The 19,385-nt window shown below is 36.1% G+C and overlaps 1 protein-coding gene across 1 annotated transcript in view; it reads left to right on the plus strand.

Annotated features, from left to right (window-relative positions):
- NCOA1 (nuclear receptor coactivator 1) overlaps nucleotides 1–19,385 on the plus strand; it is a 111,450-nt gene that overhangs the window by 42,183 nt on the left and 49,882 nt on the right. The window contains 10 exon segments of the mRNA XM_047744391.1: nucleotides 1,559–1,736; nucleotides 4,030–4,209; nucleotides 5,161–5,256; nucleotides 9,929–10,069; nucleotides 17,386–17,533; nucleotides 18,879–18,911; nucleotides 18,913–19,033; nucleotides 19,035–19,061; nucleotides 19,063–19,096; nucleotides 19,099–19,383. Of these exon segments, the coding sequence (XP_047600347.1) occupies nucleotides 1,559–1,736; nucleotides 4,030–4,209; nucleotides 5,161–5,256; nucleotides 9,929–10,069; nucleotides 17,386–17,533; nucleotides 18,879–18,911; nucleotides 18,913–19,033; nucleotides 19,035–19,061; nucleotides 19,063–19,096; nucleotides 19,099–19,383 (1,243 nt within the window).

Here is a 19,385-nt window from a genome sequence, read left to right on the forward strand (position 1 = left end):
CCAAAGTAATCAAAAGGTGTTGCATTTTCACATTTAAAAAAAAAAATGAGTTTAAACCCCACTGAAACTGGAAGATTTTTGAGTAGGTAAAAAGTCCTGTTTAAAATTTTTAAACTGAGAAGAGAATTCTTACAAATAATTTTCATCATTTTGGTGACAAAGTCACAACTACAGTAACATTTCAAAACATGCATTTTCACCTGCTGTCTCTGTAGTGTAAATGTCTTCTTGAAAGGAAGTTTACTTCTTATTCATTGTTTAAATTTTATCTTTACCCTGGAGGGACAGAATTAAGTGTGTTTGTTATTTGGAAAACATCTGCTAGGTAACTTATTATCACAACCACTTGTCGACATAGGATAGGTTAGTAAATTTGGGAGACTTGACTTTTTTAAAAAGAAAAATGAATAGCCAATGACACTGTTAGCTCTTTTAAGAATTTTGCTGCAGATAACTAGCACACTTATGTGTGTGATACAGAGGATTTTCAAGGTCATTTTACATCTTTTATAGAATCCTATAAATGTTCTACTTTCTAAAGATCTTGTCTTTACTGCTTATACATATCCTTTAGCAAGTAAATTGCAATATGTTACAATAAGTGGAACGATTACAAATAAGCGACGTGCCACTGTCAACCACTGCATTCTGGATCTTCTCTCCAGATTCCCTGGTTTGTGATATGTGACTATCTGGACTGAGTTGAGGTATCAGGGTGTCAGTATGGTTTATTAAGCGTAATTTCTTCTTTATATTTTTAGATTACACTATAAACAGAGATTCTGACTTTTTTCCTCCATCTCTAGGATTTAATGCTCTCCTTAGGGCATACTATATTTCCTTTTTGAGACCCCCTAGCTCTGTATCAGAGCATAGGAGGCCCTCAGATTTGACTCTTACCCACCTCTCCAAACTTATTTCTTGGCATGAGCCTGTCTTGTACCATGTACTCCAGCAACTCTAAACTGCTTTTTTTGTTCCTTAATGTGCCACGCTGTCCCCCCTGCCTAAAATGTTCTTCTCTTATTCCTCTTCTGCTCCTCCACTATGTTCTATAGAACTCAGAGGTCTGTAAAGAGCCTCTCTTTGTCTCTCAACCCAACCTCAAGTTAGGTATCTTTCTTTGTGCTCATAGAATATTTGGTGTATGACTCTGACACTGCCTTACTGGTATTTTATTATATTTATGTCTCTCTACCACCCTACCCCAAGTTCTTTGAGGGTAGAGACCAGGTCTTAACCTACAGTTTAGAGATGTTTATGACTACGTTAATACCAGTTACTTGCTTCACATCTGCTACCATAAAGTTTCTCTCTGAGAGAGAGGGTTGATACACTCATTCATGCCTGCTGAAGATTACTGCATAGTCTGTTTTAAAATCCTGCCCCTTTTACAGAAAACATGCAATATTAAATCTTCTATTCAGGCTCCCTTTTTCTTTTAACTTGATAGATATTTCTGATCTCTTTTCCAATAGGAATATGTATGTGTTTATTTTTCTTTTATATTTTTAACCTCCTAATCTCTTAATCTTTTTTTTTTTTTTTGGCTTTGCAGGCTTTGGATGGATTTTTCTTTGTTGTGAACTGTGAAGGGAGAATTGTGTTTGTGTCAGAGAATGTGACCAGCTACTTGGGTTACAATCAGGAGGAATTAATGAATACCAGTGTCTACAGCATACTCCATGTGGGGGATCATGCGGAATTTGTGAAGAATCTGCTCCCCAAATCACTAGGTATAAAACAATGTTTTTTAAAAGAATATGAACTCTCTGTAGCTTTTTTTTCCATTATGCAATTATTATATTTGTAGTACATAGTATTATTTGAGAATATGTTATAACATATTAAAAATATTTAAATTTCATTTCGGCCTGATATATAAATATGAAGAGAGAGTATCCTCAAATAGTTGATAGAGAGCACTCCTTTTATCCTCTTCTTCTCACTATGCCCTAGTCATATGATGGTAGGAAGAAGCAGAGCAGTCAGCTGCCTTGCCACGAGAAGCCTCTGCTTGAAATTACCTTTGTTTTCGATTTTGATTATGTCCAAGAAAAAGACAAATATATATCCTTCCCACCACCCTGCTCAAAAAGAAAAAAATAAGGAAGGAGGGAGGGAGGGAAAAATATTCTGTCATATTATGTATGTATTAAAATGAACATTTTTGGATATAAGCGGTTTCAACTCAGAAGTTTCCAGTATGGTTGGACAGATTGTTTGCTGACAAAGGAGCCCAGCTGAGAGGACGGATGGGGTCTGATTTCCAACCTCTGTTCCATTTGCTAAACCCTGTGCCTATTCCTTAGCCTGTGTGTGCTCTAAAGTAAGGGGAGGGCCTTGAGTAGAAATTCTGTATAACTAAACCACACATGCAAATAAAATGTTATCTGTAGCTCTTTATTTTCTATACTGTTCACTCAATAGAATGGAAGTTTTATTTCTTCTTTGAAAAAGAGTAGTGTGTGTTTATGGTACCTGAGGGCCTGAAATGATTATTTCTATTAAAATCACTAGTTTGATATTTGAATTATCAGGGGTCTTCTGTGTTTTGTTACAGAATTTTAGAGCATGAATGACTTGAGAGATAATATAGCAAATTCCTTTATTTTAAAGATGGTACAAAGATAAAGTAATTAACCCAAACCTCACAGCTTGCTCATAACAAAACCAAGACTCCTTCCTCCAGTATAGGTTTGTTTCCATGATTTCCTCTTACAGTTACAGGCTGATGAGATACTAAAAAGGAAGGAGGTTCAGTACAGAGGATAAAGTAAGAAAACTGTTGCAAATGGCGAGAGAAGAGCCTTAAAAACCCTCTTACTGCCACCATGGTTTGAATATAACATTGTTAGCTGGGCAGTAGTGACCCATCATCACACAGTGATGATCACATGAAATATACAGACATCTTGTCTATAACTGAATTCAGTTTTCTTATACCAAATCAGGCAACATTTATGTTTTAACAATCATTTTTATATAATAACTTATTTTTTTAATTTTTTAAAGAGGGAAGGAGTGAGGCAGAGGGGGTACAGAGAGAGAGCGAAAATCTTTTTTTTTTTTTTTTCAAAGATTTTATTTATTTATTTGACAGACAGAAAACACAAGTAGGCAGAGAGGCAGGCAGAGAGAGAGGAAGGGAAGCAGGCCTCCGACTGAGCAGAGAGCCCGATGCAGGGCTCAATCCCAGGACCCCAGGATCATGACCTGAGCCGAAGGCAGAGGCTTTAACCACTAAGCCACCCAGGCACCCCAAGAGAGTGAGAGTCTTAAGCAGGTTCCATGCCCAGTGAGGAGCCCAACACTGGGCTTGATCTCACGAACCTGAGATCATGACCTGAGCTGAAATCAAAAGCTTAACCAACTGAGCCAACCAGGCACCCCAATTTTTATGTAATAACATATTGACTACCCACTATATTTGAGGGTGAGAAGAATGGTTTGTGAAAAGAATGGTCATTAAGAAGCCAAGGTTGGTCTCTGTCTAGTCTAAATATTTTTTTGAGTCACAGTCTCCTTTGAGAAACTTTGAATCCTCTCCCCAAAAAGGTGCACATTTTCACAAGCCCATCCTTAAGAATATATACCTGCCAGGTTAAAACTCCTGCTTCACAATGGGTCTCTGGTTTCCAATCATTTTTTCATCTCCAGGGTGTAACAGCAACAAATGGAAAAGTGCATTAATTAGCTGCCATAAAAAATCTGAGTAAAAGAGTGTAAGCTATTATTTTTGTCTTTAACTTTTTTTAAAGACTGCTAAAGAATTAGGAATATGTTAGGTCTTATTTTTGAGGGGGGGAAATCCTATACAATCTCTTAGAAATTTTGCACTTTTGTAATTGGTAGACATTAAGATTTGCTAAGGAAGATAAGTATCCTGTTGCCTCAGGATAATGTTAAATGCGAAGAGATCTGTCTTTAATCTGAATATCTAATAAAGCAGATGGCTAAATGTATGTCTTTGTATCCTCAGAGTTCTTCACCCTATTCGCAGACATATAATCAGTTTTTCGTCCACAGTAAATGGAGTTCCATGGCCTCAGGAGGCAACACGACGAAACAGCCATACCTTTAACTGCAGGATGCTAATTCACCCTCCAGATGAGCCAGGCACCGAGAACCAAGAAGCGTGCCAGCGCTATGAAGTCATGCAGTGCTTCACTGTGTCACAGCCAAAGTCAATTCAAGAGGATGGAGAAGGTAAAACAAAGGGTGATTTTAAGGGCTTTGCTCGCTTTTTCCGTGGCTTTAAAGATCAGGGAGGTAATTGATTATAAACAGCCTTTTTCAGATAGTAATTTTGGCCACTATATTATGCATCATAGTGGCGGTTCAGCTTACTGTGTTATTTCCCAATACTTACGAAGAAAGGTGCCAACATCTAGAATCACCCCTTTAAAATGCCCCCACGCTCTCAGTTTTGAGCTGGCATTCCCACTAAAATGTCAAATTCAAACCAGCTTGCTGCGTAGAAATAAGAGACGCAGCTAACGGCTGCCAATTGGAAATGTGCCAGATGCAGCAGGCTGTTGAACAGCTCTGATTTTTAGAAAGTTTCAAGTTTAGAGTGTGGGGAACATTGGAGCATAGAGTTAGCATTTTTGAGGCCATACAAGGTAATTTACAAAGAGAAAGCGTGTGAGCAGAAGAAAACACAGCTGAAGCTCTAATACGAACATGGTATCAACATGGCATCCGTCAAGTGTATGATAGAGGATGAGTTCTGCGCGTGAGCCAGTCTGAGCTAAGTAAAGAGCACCACAAACTGGAAACTGGAGCAAGGACCGGGGAAGGTAGAAGAGGAGAAATTAATCAGATACAAAGAAGGCCATGCATGTAGCAGGTTTCACCTGCAAATGGGTGCCACAGTCAACTGAGGATTTTTTACAAAATACACATGCCAGTGCCAGTCTGTCTGATGTGATTGAAGCTCATGTTCAGCTGTGTAGCACTCAAAAAAATTGGAAATGGGACTTTGAAAAAATTTGGTTACCAGCAATTTTATCTCCAGTATTATATTATTAGACCAGAGTGACTCCAGTATTGGGTCCTATAACATGTGTTGTTTTATGGAAATCATTAATGGCAAATGATGGATGTGAACTGTTTTCTGCCCTCTCTTCTTCCACTTCCCTTTCTTGTTTTGGGCAGATTTCCAGTCATGTTTGATTTGTATTGCACGGCGATTACCTCGGCCTCCAGCTATTACAGGTGTAGAATCCTTTATGACCAAGCAAGATACTACAGGTATTTACTGCAGAATTCAGAATTTACATCCAAAATTTTGTGTGCTTCTGTTGTCTGCTATTCGGCTTCTGGTCACTCGTCTTACACAGAAAATATTTTAAATGATGGTCTTGATCCTTGGGCACTTTATATTTTATTGTATTAATTTTTTTTTAAGATTTTACTTTTAAGTAATCTCCATTCAGCGTTGGACTCAGCCTCACAACTCCAAGATCAAGAGTCACACGCTCCCCTGACCAAGCCAGCCAGGCACCCCATTCGTCTTGTGCATTTTAGATGTTGTAATCATTGTCATGGGCAGGGTGCTGGGGAGAACATTATAACTATTCACATACTGTTTTGGTTATAAATTATTTTTCATAATCATGGAATAAGATTTTTAAAGAAATTTGACAAGGTAGATGTACATATAATTATTTTTAAATGGTGGTTTTAAATTATGCTTCAGTGGATCTGGCTATTTCTTTTTCCCCTCCTCTTTTTCTTTAAATGTATTCAGCACATACTGATTAAGTGCCTGGAAGCGCCTGTCACTGCGTGTGACTGCTCAGGGTGTACATAGCTGAGCAAAAATCAACAACGCAATTACGAATTGTGGTACATTTTATGATGGAAAGTGTGTGAGATGGGAAAAGGCAAACCAATAGGGAGAAACTATTTTTAAATTAGCTGGTGAACCAGTGCCTGTCCAAGGAGCTGATGTTGAGCCCTAAGCTCCAAAAGATGAGGAGGAGCCAACTCTGCAAAGTGTGGAAGGGGCCGCAAGGAGGGTCACGGTGCAGCCTGAGAGCTCCTGATTGAGGAAGGAGAGCTAGCTGCAGAGGCCTTTGGGAAAACAGACAAGTGCATGAGAGGAACCGAAAGAAGGGCAGTAGTGCCCAAAAGTGAGTGCCAGGAAGGAAGGCCCTTTTTATAAAGGCCTGCTTCAAATTTGATTTTCAGCCAAAACAAATTGTTATTGTCCTTTACAATTTTCTATAGTATTTTTCATGTGTTATATAATCCTATCTTCACTTTAACACATCAAGTTTCATACTTTTACATCAGAGTTACTTATGTATCAATTACTTCTCTCATTTCAAAATAGGGATAGATACCTCAGAGATATTTTTTAGCAGATCAAGATTTTAAAAATCATTTCTACTGGATTTTATTCTTCGTGAAAGTTTAGGTTTAAAGTACTTTTTGACCCTTACCATTATTTATAACATTTATTAATATTTGTTACAATATTTACTAGTTTTTTAGTCCCAGAAACTTAATATACCTATTGTGTGCTTTTATTCTTGTGTTTTTAAAGATAAGCTCCCAGCTGCTCTTACTGAGAGTAGGTGGGGATAAATTAGCATGAATAATAGAGTATAGTAAAGAGAATGTCTAGGACTTGGAGATACAGCATCTGCGCATGGTAATTATCCCTTACCATAACTTTCTTTCTTCCCTTTTGAGTCTACCATCTACATGTCCTTTTCCATTTCCCACCAATGTACAGTTCTGGAAAAATGGAATAATCTTTATTGAAAACCAAAAATACTAATGCATGGGGGAAGAATAGGGTTTACTGAAAAATATAACTGGTCTTTTGCGTCCATAAAACCAAGTAAGGGCTTGTGAGCAGAATGAAAACTTGCTGGAAAGAGTGGAAGTCAGGTCACTAAATAAATGTGGGAGATGAAGGAGGCCTGAAATTTATGAGGATAATTTAGGAACAGTGTATTTCAGCTTCTCCTCATATTGCATTTCTATACGTTGAATCTTAGATTGGATTATTTTTTTTTATTTATTTGAGAGAGAGAGAGCATTACAAGCAGGGCGAGAGGCAGAGGGAGAGGGAGAGAAGCAGACTCTGCTTCTGCTTCATGACTAGAACTTCTGCTTCATGACCAGAACTGAAATCAAGAGTCAGACCCTTAACTGACTGAGCCACTCAGGTGCCCCTTAAATTGGATTATTTTAAAGAAGACTGTATTTTCCCATAAGAATAATGTTATTACTGGTAGTTTTGTTCCTGACCAAGGACCCAGCATTAAAATCTTAGATGTACCTGATTTTAAAGTAGATGTGTATAAATTTAAAAATTAAGCTCTGAATCAAAGAATAATTATAAATCTAGAGAGAACCTCAGAGATCATGGACTCTAGCCCACTCATTTACAAAGGATAGAATGGTGCCTTTCCAAAACCATACAGCTATTTGGTGAGAACAGACATCCATAGGCCCTAATATACAGCTCTTCTTTTATATTGCATTGCCTTCTACCAAAGCACTATTACAAGGACATCACTGTACTGTACACACTTATTACATAGAAGATACCAGAGGAAATATAAAATATAAAAAAAAAATAGAAAGGTGGCAAAGAAATATAAAGTGTTCTTAAAATGTAAATAATGTTTTATTGTATCATCGAAATATATCATTGATTTAGATAAATAATAAACCAGTTGCAATAAGTATTAGATATTTAATTCCTTAAATTTTAGTAGTAGTTTTAACTCTCCATAGAGTTACATCACTTTTAAAAGTGGTTCCCATCCCTTAAAAAAAAAAATCATCTGCCAAGAAATGTTGAACAGTGGCTTACTAGTTGGATTGGTTGGTTAAACTTTTCTCTAGCAAGCAGAGGTACTCTAAATCAACCCATTCATGATCCTCTTCTAAGATAGTCACTGCGTTACCATTGCTGATAATTTAATCACTTTCTCCCCTCTGATCATGCAGTTCTAGGCTCTTGCTTTCTTGTGGTTAGTACTGACATGAACACATACCCCTCCCTCTGTCATTGCATCTGAGGAGCATAGTTGGGTGTGAAGATCCTGTGACAGTCAATTCTCAGCTATAACCAACTCTTGACCTCTGATGTAATAAGAGACAAAGATTAAATAATTATAATTCTTAGAAAATCCAGAATTGTCTGTAATTGCAGCCAAGTGTTCACCAGGCTTTTCCCAAACCATTCTTAAATAACAAAATTCCTTTAAGTTTAAATTTTTCTTTCTGCCATTTACATTTATGCCAAGACTTGGGCAACAGCCTTATCAGACTGATTCAGATGTATCAGATTCAAGACTCTGAGTTAAAGAGGCCTAATAAATTCCAGGCAAGCCAAGTGAAATACATAAAGAAGGAATTAGTTAAAATGAGGATGCACAAATAATACAACAGATTTGAGTCCATTGTGAGAAGAGGGAAGATAAGGAAAAAAATCAGCGATTGACCGAAGAGGAAAAAATGAAAAATTCTCAACCTCATTCATTGGAAAGTACAAATTTAGATCATAAACATTTTTCAGCTACTAATTGTAAAAAATAAAGAAGCCTGACAATACCCCAAGTGATGGAGAGGATGTTGGATTAAGAGTAGCTCTTATATAAGTTTCTGGGGAACAGTTTAATGTTATAAAGTTGAATATTCACATAACCTATAACTCAGCAGTTCTGTCCTATGTCTGTACGCTAGAGAAGCTCTCACACACATGCACCATGGAAAATGTAGATAGTGTTCACAGCAGCATTCATTGTAGTATCAAAAAACGGGATACAATTTAGATGTCCCTTGACGGGAGAACGTAAAAACAGAAGGATGTGACATGTGAGGAGTACACACATAATGGAATGGAATAGTTAATATTCCAGTTCTGAAGTTGGTTGGTGGGTTTGCAGGTTTTCATTTTATTAATCTAACTCTATACACATATATATCTTGCCTATATTATTTTGTGTTAATATAAGATTGCATAAAAAAAAAAAATCTGGGTAATCCCAAACTGGATTAATTGGCCCCTGGTTAACTAAGGAATAATTTACCTGAATTCTTCCATAGCCATCTAGGAAATTTGTTGAAGTATGATAATAATAGCAAGTCACTACTACGGTTTATGAAGCATATATTCTGTGTGTAGAATATCTAGCCAATCTTAATGCTGTTATCTTTTTCTGATTTAACTTTTATTGCCTTCAGTCTTTGTTAAATGCAGTGTTGTCTACAGCCCAAGAAGAGGTAGAAAAGGAGTTTTGCTTACTTTCTTATATTCTCTTCACTTAGTTACTAGAAATTAATTTAAACCAAAATGATGTATTTCATCTCTGTCTCTCCTTTCCCAATAAATTATCCAGTCATTAGTAGACAGAGAGTAGAAGCCAGAGAGCAAACCAGAGGAGTTCAATTTGCGTTAGTCTCTGCCGCTTCAGGTCCTTATGGCATGACTTTAATACTTGACTGGGATTGAATTTTAGAATATGATATGCTAATACACACTCCAAGGCCAAAACAGTTTTTTATTATCATGTAAGTGATATACTCTGTTACCATATGTAATAAAAAAATTTTCTTTTAAAGATTTTATTTATTTATTTGACAGAGATCATAAGTAGGCAGAGAGGCAGGAGAGGAAGAGAGGAGGAAGCAGGCTCCCTGCTGAGCAGAGAGCCCGATGCCGGCCTTGATCCCATGACCCTGAGATCATGACCTGAGCCGAAGGAAGAGGCTTTAACCTACTGAGCCACCCAGGCGCCCCACCATATGTAATAAAAATTAATAGTGTTTATTAATGTTTTTGTCCATAAGCATTTAGGGGCAGCAGCAAATTTCTTAGATGTAGTTGTCGATTTTGAAATATGGGTGACTTATATGAAGAGGCTATCACAAATGGAAACTTTCATTCTTCATGTAGGTAAAATCATCTCTATTGATACTAGTTCCCTGAGAGCTGCTGGCAGAACTGGCTGGGAAGATTTAGTGAGGAAATGCATCTATGCTTTTTTCCAACCTCAGGGCAGAGAACCATCTTATGCCAGACAACTGTTTCAAGAAGGTAAGTTTTCTTCTCATAATTACTTTCATTAACCTTGCTTTTATTAATACTGAAGTAATTTATATAAACTTATGGCTTGATAAGTATTTTCTCCAAATTACAGTTTTTGCAATAATCGGTTTTAGGAAAGGAAGAAATGGGTAAGCAAAGTAATTCATGCGTGGATCCTGAATTTGGGATGCACATTTTGAAGAACAGGGTATCATGTGGTGGTCACTCACTCACTCACTCACTCATTCGTTCATTCATTCATTCAGCAGACATGTATCAAGTTCCTCACATACATAGAACACTATGTCAGGTGGCAGGGATATAGTGATGACTAAGAAGCAGGGTTTTGCCCTCAAGGAGCTCAAAATATATTAGGACAATATATGACTTTAAAGGTTAGTGTGACATGGGCTTATACCCAGAGGTATAACCAAAGAAGAAAAAAATTACTTCTGACTTGGAGGATCAGGGATGGCTTCAGAAAGGAAGTGATAATTTCATCTGATTTTTTTTTTAATTTCATCTGATTTTTAAAGGTCATTCCCAGCAGGGACAGGCATGTGAAAGGGCTTCTAGATAATACAGAAATCTGTATCACACAGGTTTACTTTATTACTGTTATGGTACCTATATCACCTAACTCAGGTTGAAGTTTCAAGTTAAAAATATGTCATATGAGATTAATAATTGTATAGATGCTATATGGTACTGTGGGAGATAAATATATTCTCTGCCCTTAAGCTACTTAACAGTATTACAGGAAACAGGGAAAATTATTTGAGAAAGTTCATAGAGTTTCAGAGGTGAGGGTTTTGATATACTTTAAAAATATTGTCACATAATTATGTTAGCCTAATTCTCCATTCCCTCTATAATTTATTCTCTATTCACTAACAGTTTCTTTGTGAAAGAGACTCTTTGTGTGACCCTTCCTGAAAAATAATTTTAAAATGTTTTTCATTATTCCATCATCCTTCTTAATTTTAATATTTTCCTGTAACATTAGGTTTCCTAACTTGACAGATGATTTTCCGTTCGTTACATTTTAATATCCAGGTGGTATGTGGATAGGAAGCAGCTTGATTTTTTTTTTTTTTTTTCCAAGAAGCCATCTATATGAGTCTCACTAGTCTGGTTATTCATGGGACAACTTCCTATAGACTAATAGTTGTCCAGTGGGCCTCTTACTAGACTGATACTTTCCCCAAAGATGGTATTTCAGAGGATAGGACCAAGAACCTACATTTTTTAAGTTTCCAGGCAACCCTGAAGTACATCAGGTTTGGAAACCATCACAACAACCAGCTAATGCCATTTACTGGTTACAGACTTTGTGAGTCCCTCTTGCTAATAATGGCACTTGACTTTTACTTAAGTTTGAGACTCGGAGCACTCTCTCCATTTATTGCCGAAAATGCTGAAGTATGTGATGCTCTTTGGTTTTTACCTTAACTTTATAAGTTGGGCCTTCCAAGACTGTACGTGAAAGACTTTTAATTTTATTTGCCTATAATTTCCATATACTTGCACCAAGGCAAAGCAGATCTAGATTATTGTCTTACCGTCTGACTAGGTTCCCTGTAGATGTGACTGAACCACAGTTGATGTGTTTCTAAACCATTAGAATTCTCTATAAAACAGGTTGGTTAAAGTTAGAACAAGTGACTATCATTAACATATGAAGTAAAACAATTTAGAGTAGAATGTAAAGAAATATAATTCAACACCTCTTCCCCATTAGTCATTTCTTCATGTCCTTTTTCTTCCACTTCTTTGGGGGAGGAAAAACATTCCTCAATAGAGATAACTTGTATTTTTCTCAACATTGTTGTGCAGAGTTCACGTGACTCTGATTATATAGTTTTGTAGATTTGGGGCCATTTGCCTAACAGTGTTCATGGACTTGGACTAAATACGTCTTTTTCTGATATTTCATGCTCAGCAGTGTCTAACCTGGTAAGAAAACAGTGGTCCACAAAACACTCTTATGGGGATCATCTGTTAAAGATGTTGCCTGCTGAATTCAGATCTCCTGTGAGGGCCCAGGTATCTGAACTTCCAAAGGCAGTGCTTAAGTACATCGAGTGTGAAATCCATTGGGTTCTCTCAGAGTTGGGGGAGGTGTAAAACTCTGTAGTGATGGAGTCTGTCTTTTTTTTATTTCCCTGCCCATTAAATTACTCTTTGAAGACAGTGACTGGTAGAAAATCCTAAAATGCATTAAACTTTAAGTTAGTTCTTAGCTTAGCTTTTCAGCTGCTTTTGACAGAGACAGCTTTTAAAGGAAGTTTACCATTTTATTTTCTGGGATCAAATTTGAAAAAAAAAAAACAAAAAACAGAAAACAAAAAAGAACCTCACATTTCAGCCAAAAAATATGTGGGCATTCAGCATGAACTAGAATACAACTGTGGTTCTCCTGAGATTAGGGGGAAATGGGTATCAGCATCACCTGAGCAACTTTTTAAACTAGGAGGAGGTCTGTGTAGGTGCATACGGTTTGAAAAAGTTTCCCAGATTCAGTTCAATTGAGAGCCATTCCTTTAAGAAGGGTTTAGGTTAAATACTTCCCCAGGGTTCTTGATAACATTCATCCAGGCAGTCTGTTAAACCAGATTTCTGGACTCCATCCCCACTACTGAATCAGAGTCTATAAGCTAAGGTGCTTTCTTACAGAGAAGTTTGGAAAACATCAACTTACATTCCACAAGATATTAATAGCTGTAACTAAGGAATGTTTCATGCTGAATTAAGTTTGGGGAATGTTTCAGTCTCCCATTCTTAAGAATTCATAAGACATATAAAGGATTTAAGTTTCTGGGAGGTTCTACCATGAAGGTACCTGTTTGACTTTGTTACCTAGACTTATTTTTCCACAGAATACTTATTCCTGTAGGACATCTATCAGCATTTAGGGAGAGTAGCAGAAATGGGAATATTGTTCTATATAGCCTAGGAAAGTTTTATGAAAGTTTTGCTTACCTATTATCAGTGATATAATGGATCATCATTTTTTGTCTTTGAGAGATGTCCATGATATATTGTTATATTGGAAAATAGTCTACAAAGCCCAGCGGATATAGTACCATCTCACTCTTGGATGTTTGTTTATCCAGTTCTAGAGGGTTCACAAAATATGTACAGTGGTTATCTCCAAGTGATGGTATTACAAATGGCTTTATCGTACTCTTTGTTCACATTTCTGTTATCTTAACGTTATAATCACAAAATAAAGTTATTTTAATTAAGAAGATGGCAAGACGGTTGGAAGGAGTTTATAGTATCAAGAAGTTTGGGAGCATTGCGATAAAACATAAATACCCATTCATACCCATATGAATGATTAACCAGAATGTTCTTTGAGACTTGTGTAATGTGGTTAATTCCATGGTCCATATTAACAGAGTTAACTGAAAATCTTTTTTTTTTTGTCAGTCTTGTTGAAAATATTTAAAATATGAATTTATTTTTCTTTTTGAGAAATTTTGATATATTGAATAGGGTTTACTCATTAGTAATTGAAAATCTTAGAGCATGTAAGGGTAATTCTTTTTCTTTACCTTAATTAATAGCTTTTTAAGTTGCATTCTCTCTGCATATATCTAGGGAATACAAAAGGAAAAGAAATCTCTACGGGCATTGCCGTGTAGTACCCTACCACACGTTTTATACCTGCCCATTTAGTTAACATCAGTAAAGCATACTTGTTGAGGTTATCTTGGCAGCAAATTAGGTGGAGTCAGAAACCCAAATAGCTCTACTCTAGAGCTGCTATGACCAGAGAAAATGGTGTCCTTTGCTTCATAGGTCTTTGAGGCCTATTCTGGAGGGGAAACAAAACAAAAAAGTTATTTAAAAGTTTCCCAGAAGAGTTTCTGGGGTGTCAGTAATACCACATCAATACCATCCCTCCCCACTAGTGTGCTGAAAATTTTAGAAATGGACACAGGAATCAGGGATCACAATACTAGCTAGCTATATACCTGGGAAAACTAGTTTGGAAAACAAGGCCAGGACCTTGTGATCAACAACATACCAATAAATCTTGAAATCCGTTTGTAGGGAAAATTTGGTGTGTGGAACAAATATTTATCCAGCCATCTTATAAAGAACTGTGGCTTCCTTATTCATCTCTTAATTCAAAATATTAATGATTGTTATACGGGATCGAAGCTATTGGTGTGAATACTATCTAGGGATGGCTGAATATGTGTATGACTCGGGACATAGGTACTTTGCTTTTTCTTTACTTTGATTTTTCTTGGTGTTTATTCAGGAAATATCTTTCAGTACCTGCTACATACTAGGCTACATACTAGATATTACCTCACAACATTATTGGCTCAGTTTTAGTGATGCTGGGTGAAGGTTAATTTGCATACAAAGTCCTTGAAGTTGTAAATGACAAAGTCAGAATTCAAGCCTGACTCTGACTTCTAGGCGCTTTTTTTTTTTTTCATTGATCCGTGCTACCTTCCTGTTTACCTTTCCATCTGAAAATTAAGCACCGAAAAGAATTTAGTTAGCTGGATAGTCTTTTTTTTTTTTTAAGATTTTATTTATTTATTAGAAAGATAGTGAGCGCACACAAGTGCGAGTGCCGGGGGGAAGGGGCAGAGGGAGAGGGAGAAGCAGACTCCTAGGGGACCAGGGAGTCCCACATGGGCTCAATCCCAGGATCCTGGGATCATAACCCGAGCCAAAGGCAGATGTCTTAAATGACTGAGCCACCCCTGTGCTCCTAGTTAACTGGATAGTCTTAATTAAGTTCTAATAATTAAAGTTTTACTATAGTTTATCTTACCTTTTTAACTTTTCAAAGGAAAAGGAGTGTATGAATTATGACTTACAGTTATAATTATGAATTATGACTATATGAATTATGATGTGTGCTAAGCCACACATTATCATCCAAATAAATAATCTAACTTCAAAACTTAAAGTGTAGTAATTTCCTTATATAAGTTAGTAGGGGTTCTTTATTTTGGAATTTTTACTAGTTGAGATAGATAGAGTCCCAAGTTAAGACAGCATGGTTAACCAAAGGATCAAGTATCTTAATGTTCCCATGCTAGTCTGAGTTTCTAGTTCTTTCTCACTTTATAGGGCTTATCAACAAATCAAGAAATTTCTTTCCATTAATTTTCATTACAAAAGTTAAGTCCGGATTCCTATAAGATCAAGAACATAAATTGAGATATAAGAACACAGCTAAGTTCTAAAATCTGTCCTTTAAAGAAATGTTATGGTAGTTAATCACAAGTCAATATTAATCTATTTACATGAGATTCAAGTTGAGGGTCCGTCAGCAAGTACTTACTAGGTGACTTTATATGCAAAGCATCATACAAGATTCAAGGAGAGTGGAAAACAAGAATGGGACACAGCACTAGCCCTTGTGTTTATTTTAGCTGATGAAGAAGAATAAGTGTGTAAAGTTATCTACCTCTTATTTAAAGTGACACAGAGGAAATGTTTAGGAAGCAATGAGGAAATGGGATTGGAAATGTAAGTTGAAGCCAGATTGTAGTATGTATACCATACTGTCCAGTATGGGAGACATCAGCCACCTGTCGCTATTGAGTAGTTGAAATTTGATGTGGCTGAGAAACTGAATTTAAAATTTTATTTAATTTAATTTAAATAGCCCCATGTGGCTGGTGACCGTGTAGCTCAAAAGCGAAGAGCCAGTATTTTCCAGCAGGATGGGGAGACCCTAAAGAGCAATAAGCAATGAGGAAGGAAGAGAGACAAAATGGCATAAGCAAAATAACGTGAAAATAGTGTATCTTGCCTGGCCCTTATATAATGTAGCTTTATCATTATCCCAGGTTAATAACTTATCTTGAAATGCTACTTTTTTGCTGTAGATGTATCTTCTAAAATATACTATTAAAAAGATTTAACAGTTTGGAATCATTAAATTTTTTTAGGGTTTTGCTATAGCAAACATTTATTTATATCCTTACATAAAAATTATCCATTTCATTTAAGACTCTCTTTCATCAGTAATTATTTCACTAGGTACTAAATTTCTCCATGTGTATATTTGGTAAATGTGCCAGTGATCTGGCTGAAATTGCCAGATGGGTAAGGAATGTGGTTGGTTGGACATCAATCTTAATCCTTTCCATTAAGCTTATATCCTAATTTGGTACCTAGTCTGATTTGTATATGATTATAGATTTATAACAGATTATGCTCTCTTCAGTATATAAGGTATATCCAAAGCAGTAAAAGAGAGTATGTCTTCTCTTAAAGTAATATGTAGTTTCAAAAAAATATTTATTAATTGATCATTTTAAGTCTTTTAACCTGTCTTAAAATGTAATAGAAAGTCTTTCTGAAATGTCTTTGAAAACAGTACTAACATTCATTACAGGCTAAATCATAATAGTCATTTGTGCTAGTAATTCTTGTGTTTCTGTGAATGTGATTTTTAACCTTGGATAGCTGAATCTACCTATTAAATCTTTAATAAAATAGAATTTTATTATATTGCTAAAACATCAGTGACATTTTCTTACTTAGTAGTCTGGTATAGCCTTTATATATCTAATAAATACTTACCAGTATGGTTAGATTTTTGTCTGCTATTAATAAATCTTTAAGACAAAAGTAAATTATGTTGTTTATATAGTGATTTGACTGCCTTAACCTAGTTTTTGTTTTTTATATTAATCATGATCGGCTTTATCTTAATTTGCTTCCTACACTAAATTCAAACATAAAAAATAATATGTGAATACACTAATTTGACAGACCTTAGTGATTCACATTCCTGAGTGAAAAATTAAATGTGAATTTCAGTTAAGTGACTCCACAAACTAATAAAAAATGGAAGGTGAATTTTATATTATATGGAATTATACCTCAGTAAAGCTGTTGAAAAATCAGCCAGCAAAAGGAAAAAAAAAACACAAACTTGTTAGAGATAATTCTGAAAGGGAGAAGGTTACTTCTTGGTATTTTTAATGGACACTTAATAAAATTTGAAGAACTGTCCCATTATGGGGAAAGATTAAGGTTGATTTTTTTTCCTGGTTGAAGTTTCTTCGTCATTTTAACTTATATGAGGAGGCACTCATTCAAGTAGTACTGAATTAAAACTTGTCATCAAGTGGTCTATTTTAACCAGAATCATTTCCCCTCACCCATCAGATACCTGCTTTGTCTGAACTATTCTTTATTTGAGTCTGAGCAAGCAGCTGTTAGGAGGGCACTTAAAATGAGGTTTCAAGGTAGAAATAAGGCTTGGTAACTCTCCTCTGCCCAAAGTACAAGTGTCAGAATTTTAACTAGGTTTTTCTTTTGTTTTGAAACAGTGATGACTCGTGGCACTGCCTCCAGCCCATCCTATAGATTCATATTGAATGATGGGACAATGCTTAGCGCCCACACCAAGTGTAAACTTTGCTACCCTCAAAGTCCAGACATGCAACCTTTCATCATGGGAATTCATATCATCGACAGGTACTACTATTTGGAGAGCTTCATATGAAATAAGTCAGTTCACATATCTCTTCTTAGAGAAATTTTTTAATACTCTTGATGGCTAGAAAGCAAAATTCTAAATTAGGCATTAAGCTAGTGTGATGAGTATATAATCACTATATCCATACTGGGTTTTATAGGTTTTTTGCTTAACAATAGCCTTATTGTTTAAAAAAAAAAAAAAAAGAAGAAGAAGAAGAAGAGGAAAGAAAAAGGAACACAGAAAGGTTAGGCTGAAAATATGTGTTTCAGGGGTGAAAACCAAAAAGATGGCTAAAAATAGCCAGCTGTCCATATGTGAACTTTGCTCTTATAAAAGATTTCAGTTTGTTAATATTGTTATTTTATTTTTAAAAGTGGTGTATTCTCATTAGGGCAACTCGATGGCTCCTGAGTTCAAGTTGACAGTTCTCAAGCTACAAGTCATTAAACTATCAACTTGAGATTTTTGAATGTCATTGCCTCTAATTTGTTCTCCTCTCTAAATACATTTTACATTGGTATATATGGTAAATTCATGGAACCATTCTTTTCTATGAATTATTCAAAACCCTACATTTGCAACTATTTAAATGTAGCATTAAACAAAAACAAAGACATTTCCCCCTCACTTCATCTTTCCTCATCTGATATATTTGCTTATTGGAACATGGTAATACCAGTCACAAATCTGTTGTCATAATTATGGATTTGAGTAAAGAGCTCGATGAAAATCTGAATTCAGTATTCTGTTTTTTTTCTAATTTTAGTTTAATTTATGCTTGTGAGTGGAATTAGCACAGTTCTTTTTTTCATATTGTGATTTCTCTTTCAAAACATCTGCTATGTCTGCATATCACCCTTTTTAATTTTTACATCAGTGACACAGTATTTCCTTACCCAGTCTTCCTCTTTGGAGTTGAAATACTTAAAAGCTGTAACAAGGGAGTCATGAATAAAAGACTTTGTAACAGAGGTGTGGGAAGTTTCTTTTTCAACCAAAAAATTATTGTAATGTTAAGTGTTTGTACTAAATTTTGAAAAGTTTAAAAGTACATATATTGGATTTTTTCCAAGGCCAAGAAGGATTTCTTTCCCAGATAACTGAAACCATATCAAATTTATGGGACCATGAGCACTGTTTCCTATTAAGCAGTGCTATTATTTCACAGTAGCACTAACAGTCCATCATTTTTCCTAATTTAAAGTCATACAGAAGCTCTTTAGTGATGGCTTGCAATATTAATGAGGTTAATGGTCTTGGCTTATAATATGCATCATAAAAATATTTTAATGGAAACCAGTGAAGATGTTTGACATAATAATGTCTTTTTCCCCCCCCCAGGGAACACAGTGGTCTTTCTCCTCAGATGACACTAATTCGGAATATCAATTCCCCGAGTAAACCCCTCCGTCAATTCTAGTATCTCGCCAGCTCATGGTGTGGCCCGTTCGACCACATTGCCACCATCCAGCAACAACATGGTATCCCCCAGAGTAAAACCGCCAACAGAGCTCAGACCTCCATTAGCAGCAGTCATAGTAATTCTAGCAACAGCCAAGGGAGTTTGGATGCTCACCTGGAAATCAGATTGTAGCCAGTGTTGCCTTAAACCAGGGACAGGCCAGTTCCCAGAGCACTAACCCCTCTTTAAACCTCAATAATTCTCCTATGGAAGGTACAGGAATATCTCTCGCACAGTTCATGTCTCCGAGGAGACAGGTTAGTTCTGGATTGGCACCACGGCCCAGGATGCCAAACAATTCGTTCCCTCCTAATATTCCAACATTAAGCTCCCCCGTTGGCATGACAGGTACTGCCTGTAACAATAGTAACCGATCTTATTCAAAC

The sequence above is a fragment of the Lutra lutra genome, chromosome 9 (assembly GCF_902655055.1).
Source record: "Lutra lutra chromosome 9, mLutLut1.2, whole genome shotgun sequence".
Classification (NCBI taxonomy): Eukaryota; Metazoa; Chordata; class Mammalia; order Carnivora; family Mustelidae; genus Lutra; species Lutra lutra.